The following is a 6,391-nucleotide window of genomic DNA, read 5'->3' as shown; positions in this document are numbered from 1 at the left end:
CAATAACATAAATTTGAACCTACTATATTTCTTCATCCCTGGACAACTCACTCTACACTTGGTCACCGTAAACAGTCACAGTCTCGTCGTACCAATTGGCAGTAACATGTGGTTTTGGCCTATGAGGCGGGCTACATTATACATTTGCTTAGTAAGCAAACTCCGAACTCTTCCTTTATTTATTTGTTTGTTTGTTTATTTATGAAGCCCTGGACAATAGACAGGGGGGGCATTTATTTTCCTTACACCAGCGTTTCACAAATTTTGTATGATTCTAAATCCGGGTTCTCTCCCTTTAACCGTGAAATAAGTTTTGCTCTTCTCAACAAGGTTTTCTGTACGCGTCAACCTGGCCTGTTGACTCTCGTATAACTTACTGTCACAACTATTTTGTAGATTTTGGCCAAATGATACGATTGATGTAGAAATTGTATTTATTCATGACATTCACGGATAATTCATCGGAATTTAAACATTTCCTGATGTATGAAACCTTTACTGCCTTCTAAAGTTGAAAGTACCGGTATGTGTAGGCATACTCTGCCATAGACAAATAAGAGCACATTGTCATTAAGAAGAAAACAGGAACCTCACAGAATTTATGCAACCTTATAATGTTCTGGGTTCAGTCCTTCACGTGAGTGTGAAGACTGGAGTAATAGTGAGGATTAGTACAACAAACGTACTAAGTAACAATGTTGACATACAAAGGGAAGTTGCCCATTGATTCCGACCTACACAAAACGCAATTATTTTTGCTACTGCCTTCTTGGGAACATCAATAATACTGTATTAACTCCCACATAGCAAATGCCCGCGCCGCCCACCTTCCTAGAGCAATGCCTGCGCACCCGCCCGCGTTCTGGGCTGGATTCAGAACTGATGTACCACTCTCTTCCCCTCCACTGGCCTCCCCGTCCCGCAAAGGGCCATGCGGATGATGATCCTCCACGTCATGAGACGCCACCGTCTTGCCGCACCTCTCAGAGGTTGTACTGGAATCCCCAAGCACATTCTGCGCACCTTCCACATCCTGCTGTAAATCTGTCCCCTTCTGCTGCATATCAGGACCAGTCTGCAGCTCACCTGCCCCAGTCTGCAGCTCACCTGCCCCAGTCTGCAGCTCATCTGTCCCAGTTCGCTGCTCACCTGCCCACAACGACAACACTGTGATTAATCCAATCTGTTTTATGCTGCACTCACTCAAGAATACTAGTCATGAATGAGGCTTATGAGTGGATTACTGACTAAAAAAATGCAGTACAGTTAAACACGCAAAGTCACAAGGAAAAATGCTGGTCGCCTGCAGTGAGAACACATGAAAAACTTGTCAACCACAATGAGAGCATTGGATAAAGGCTTGTAATCTGCAGTCAGAGCACTTTAAAAGGGCTTGTCACCTACAGTTAAAGTCCTTGAAAAAGGCTTGTCGCCTGTAACTAGAGCACTGGAAAAAGTCTTGTCGCCTGTAGCCAGAGCACTGGAGGTTTTGTCACTAGTACACAGGGCACCGAGAAAGCGTTTCTCACATGTAGTCAGAGCACTGGCAAAATAATTGTCACTTGCAGTCAGAGCAGTGGGAAAAGACTTGTCATCTATACTGAGAGCAACTGGGAAGGTCTTGTCACCTGTAGTCAGAGCAGTGGGAAAAGACTTAACACATATATTGGGAGCACTTGGAAAGGTCTTGTCACCTGTAGTGAGAGCGACTCATACGAATGAGCCGGCAAAAATCTTCCATCTTATTGTACGTTTGGTTCTTAACTATTCGGACAATGGAACGACCTTTACTATGCCTTACCTGGGTCAATTACTTGGGCAAGCTTTGTCAAAAATCATACCAATATTAAACTTGCAGAAAATTAATTTGGTATATAAGAAAAATATGTCTTCTTTACGTTAAATGCAAATAAAAGATGGTATAACAAATGGATTTTATTGAACGAAGAAAAAACAGTGAGGTACAAGAATTCTTAAATGTTCAGGCAATAAAACTTATTACCATTTCTTGACTGTCCACCATCGCCAGAGGAATATGCAGAATCAATCAAATGTGACATACCTCAAAAAAAAAAAAGCATTAACTGATTTAAGGAATGCGTCCAGAGGAATGTCCCCAAGTAGTGACATATTGTTGGCTTTGATAAAAATCCAAGGTAATGAGCAATTTGCATTACAACATACATTACTTTAAAGGCAGACGAGTAGGAAGATACCACAGATAGAACCCTACAGAGTTTGTTCAACGAGAGACGCCCACGGTTCTGGCTGTGGGCTTTTACATACCATAATTGTGATCCGATTGTTCTCCCGAGGTGAATTCTCTGCTGTCATGATCAACGCTAATCTCGTCTTCATTGTCATCAGTTACGTTACTAGGGAGTCGTCCTAAGAGGGTCTCTCTGCCAGAACAACTATCAGACCCCAGGGAGTCACCTTCAACATTTACAAATCATATTTTGCAACCAAGAGACAAGAAAGAACCTCTAGATGTGAGCCCCAAAAATTTCATCTGCACACAGTGCTTATATTTCTACCTAGGTGAGAGTAGTAAAATATTCAGTCACATTACAATTTGTTGAAAATATAAGAAGTCAATAAATTCATGATTGGACATTTTCATATTTAATATTAGACATATACAACTGCGGAATGATACATTTAATGCAGAGAAATATTGGTTTCTACTATATATAAACTGAACAATTATTGAGTATTGGGTAACAATCATGTAAAAAGATAAATAAATAAACTGAACACAAAGACAAATAAAAACTGTAAATAAAGTTTCCATATTGTTTCCATATTTCCACAATACTACTAGTAATGGCAATGTTGGGGTTGATAGTCAATGTCGTGTTCTCCAGACTACTAATGCCAATGACACCATATGGCATGCGCACAAACTTGTGCTTTTCTTTTGTTCTATGTCCTATTATCAACCTGCTTTACTTTGAATATTTAATATTTACAACAAAGGGAAACATACCGAACAATAATTTTGGGTTCGTGCTATCTGTAAATTCGGCGTGATGACTTTGTCCAGCACGGTCAATGTCGACTGTTACCTCACTAGGGAGATTTCTGTCATCATTTTCTTCATCAGCACTTTCATCTGAGGAACCAACATCATTTTCTTCATCAGCCCTTTCATCTGAGGAACCAACTTCAAGTAGGATAAATATGCATACATTTTTTATTCTTTTTTCTCAATGGTGTACGTGCCTGTGTATCCTGAATCGATCAGGGAATGTACAGCTTTTTAAAGATCAATCAAACAGTTTTGCAAGAAAACTTAAATAGCAATCATGAAAATATGTTGAGAGTGTGCCCAAAAATTTCACTTGCCGAGCACATTTGATTTATTTATTTAATTCTTTAACTGGATTGTTGCTTAATACCATACGTTAGAATTTTTCACTTGTAGGATGGAGGAAAGCTTTATGCGCAGAGAAATCTTGTGTGCCAGGTGTAAACTTTTTAACATGAACTTTCCCCACATATTGGGGGAAGTAAAGTGGTCATCGGCGAGTTTCACGAAACATACCGTCGTTGACCGCTAATTCCCAACAAGGCTTGGGAACACGAGAATTCTAAAAATGCTCTGGTTGACCTGCCATCGCAGGATAAGTAGCTTAGCCAACGATCAGATTTTTAGTACTTACTGATATTAACAGGGGCTTTATGTCTGATGGAAGAGTCGGGGTTGTCTTGGAACAGACCACCGGATCTGGACGCTGACAGCAGACTGGGGCCACCAAGTACCTCGAGAATCTGATCTTGGGATACGTGATCACGTCTGGGTGCGGGCATAGTGTATGTCTCTCTCCCACTGGAAGGAGATGTTTCCACTCTCCCATTCATGAACAGGCCCTGTTTCATTCATGAGATTGTGATGATATTGGGGTCGAGAAAGGAGGTCCATCCGGAGGACAAAACTATTCACGTTACTGTGGTCAAAACCATCTGTACATTGTATCGCAACCCGTGTGGCGGGGCCTCCAGATCCTGTCGCTGTTGCTTCTATCGGTACCTGTAAGGACCTATCTAACTTTCCCCACGCGTCATCATCGTCCCTCCAAGACGCCTTAAACATCACCCCGTCTGACACCTGATTTCTTCTGGACACGCAATGTTAGCGTCTGCAGCTGAAGAATAGCCCAGGAATACTGGTATGAACATATCCCGCTTGTTGTTCACGATTTTCTGATAAAAACTAGCATGTCGACAGTAGTTAATCCAATGAGTATTCCAGGGGGAGATAATGCACAGAATCATATTGGAATTATTTATAGCGTTATGGGACGTTATCAAACTTCGTCATTCCTGCTATGTCATCGTTCCGTGGTAAATACACGTTAAGTCGCCTGTCCTCGGTTGTGTGGATGGCAATTGAATCTTTGAAAGAAAGCGGTGATGAAGTCTTGGATTTCAGTGGGCGGGTCATCTGGGTCCTCCAGAATGTACACATGGTACTGGTAATCCATTCTGAGTCCTTTTATACTGTCAAAAAGTTACATTTAAAACTATTGGTAAACAATGTTCATCAGAAGCAATATTCTACAGGACGAACTAGTGTCTTCATGTTCTTTGCATAGATGGTCCACCAGTGAAAAATCCCTGGAGAGAGAAACAAGACAACAAATTAAGCTATAAAGAGAGTTAGAAAAAAGCATATTAATATGAGAGGGTTAAATGTCTTTAATTACAGTGCAGAATTACTCATATTTTTTCTTCTTATTTTCAAATTTCACTCAGTGGCTAAGTTAATATCTATCGTATTGTTTCCGTCAACATGCGACTGCTGTAACTTTATGTACTAAGCAAAAGTGCAGCTGAGCCATTGTCAGTTTATGTGTGAAAGTGTAGGTCTGTATGGTTAGAGGGAGGAGTTATAGCATTATTTTGTTCTCACACTTCCGCTTGCAGGTTATGATACATTTGCTTGGGACTGTTTCTACTAGTTCTTTTCTTATTTCTTGACGGGATTAATTTGACATAAGTGAGATCGCATTAGTGCAGACAGCTCTCTATAAATACTTTCACTCAAAAGAGCGAAATGCTTTCCCTTACTGTATACCTGTACTTACTGTATAAGCAGGCTTCACCAAGTTTTATGTACACTACTCATATCACTTTTTAGGTAGCCACTTCCATATTTTCTAACAAACTCCTTTTGTAAATGAACAAATGCAGTAGTTTATTCGTAACGTACATCTCTCATAAAATGTCTTATACCCCAAGAATTCGACATTTTACCAGATGAATTCTCTCAGCTTCATAATCTTACCCTCTTCGAATTATGGTATATAACCTCTGGACAAAACAGGCCGAGTGTCCCTCTTCTGAAGAGATGAAACGTTTGTACGGGTAATACATCTTCGTATTTTACAATGAATTATGTGATGAATGATTGAGAAGGCAAAGTAAAGGGATGAAGCCTGACTTGAGGAATAAAACTTTCACAAATTTATATTCCAAGGTGTGGTAAATCAGTAACAACGGTGGTTCACATTAACAGCATTAACAGCACATACCATATATAACATTGGACGATTTTAACCGAACAGAAATTAGGCCTATACCTAACAATAATCCACATGGACGTCAAACTTCCCCTCAAGCATCATACATCGTAGATCAGGGCTCCCATTCCTTCAGTGTGTATGTGCCAGTTTTCACTTTGGGAAAGCCTACGCATGCGTAAGAGACATGTGCAGTCCCCAGTTCCTGCTGGATTCTACGAAGACGATTTTCTGATACAGCATCTAAACAACCAAACTGGTTCAAGATGCCCATTAATCAGATTAAGGACACGTGCGATTTAAACATGGTAGCTATGGCGCTTACCTGATCCTATGGATATTGTTATGGAGAGGTTCATATGAAGTAGGGTAAGGTATGTATATGTAATATTCATATACAACCATCTATATATGCATACGTGAAGTATCCTGTATAGTATGTACAGCGACCACCTTCGCGGGTAACCTGTCCAGGAGTGAGGATCTAGCTGCTCCGTCACGTCCATGAATTCCTACACTGCAAGTTGCCGACAGTGTGGACAACTCGATACACGTGACTTATAGGCTACTATTATCAACCCAGCGATAGACGGGCAAACTGAAAACTGAACGAATAGTACGATGTATACCAGTATCATTGCGCCTAGTTCAAGTGGTTAGACAGGAAGTGATGTCAGGGAGCAGAAACACACTTAATATTCAACCGCATATTGGTTTTTGTCTGTAGGCCTGCTTTATATTAGCTTTGGGAATATATCTGCTGCAGCATTACGGTGAATTACCGACTCACGAATGTTTGACGTCAAAATGGCAAACCAGTTTAATACGGCAGTGATAATCAAGCGTAATGAAAGGAACCGGCTATG

At 40.6% G+C, this 6,391-nt stretch overlaps 1 protein-coding gene across 4 annotated transcripts; it reads right to left on the bottom strand.

Annotated features, from left to right (window-relative positions):
• Positions 1–5,854, bottom strand: LOC135468295 (uncharacterized). Of its 4 annotated transcripts, none has more exons than XM_064746470.1 (6): positions 5,291–5,854; positions 3,666–4,620; positions 2,990–3,166; positions 2,287–2,436; positions 2,003–2,062; positions 2–1,149 (listed from the first exon to the last, which is right to left on the bottom strand). In XM_064746470.1, the coding sequence occupies exons 2-6, from the start codon at positions 3,880–3,882 to the stop codon at positions 779–781; spliced, it is 975 nt and encodes a 324-aa protein (XP_064602540.1). In that variant the 5' UTR covers positions 3,883–4,620; positions 5,291–5,854; the 3' UTR covers positions 2–778. The 4 variants fall into 4 exon arrangements, with proteins under 4 accessions (XP_064602542.1, XP_064602540.1, XP_064602543.1 ...); XM_064746471.1 differs by having other exon boundaries at positions 3–1,149; positions 2,990–3,115; XM_064746472.1 differs by lacking the exon at positions 2,003–2,062 and having other exon boundaries at positions 1–1,153; positions 2,288–2,436.
• Between the last annotated feature and the right edge of the window lie 537 nt (positions 5,855–6,391).

This window comes from Liolophura sinensis, chromosome 6 (assembly GCF_032854445.1).
Source record: "Liolophura sinensis isolate JHLJ2023 chromosome 6, CUHK_Ljap_v2, whole genome shotgun sequence".
Taxonomy (NCBI): domain Eukaryota; kingdom Metazoa; phylum Mollusca; class Polyplacophora; order Chitonida; family Chitonidae; genus Liolophura; species Liolophura sinensis.
The sequence above is the reverse complement of the archived record's forward strand: the minus strand, read 5'-3'. Positions and strand labels throughout refer to the sequence as shown.

Bases quoted from the DNA above. Each gene is read 5' to 3' on its own strand.
- LOC135468295 (XM_064746470.1), bottom strand. From the start codon at position 3,882: ATGAAACAGGGCCTGTTCATGAATGGGAGAGTGGAAACATCTCCTTCC. The intron at 3,167-3,665 runs GTAAGTACTAAA...TCCTACTTGAAG, and splicing joins TAAAGCCCCTGTTAATATCA to TTGGTTCCTCAGATGAAAGG. The intron at 2,063-2,286 runs GTATGTAAAAGC...TTTTTTTTTGAG, and splicing joins ACAATCGGATCACAATTATG to GTATGTCACATTTGATTGAT.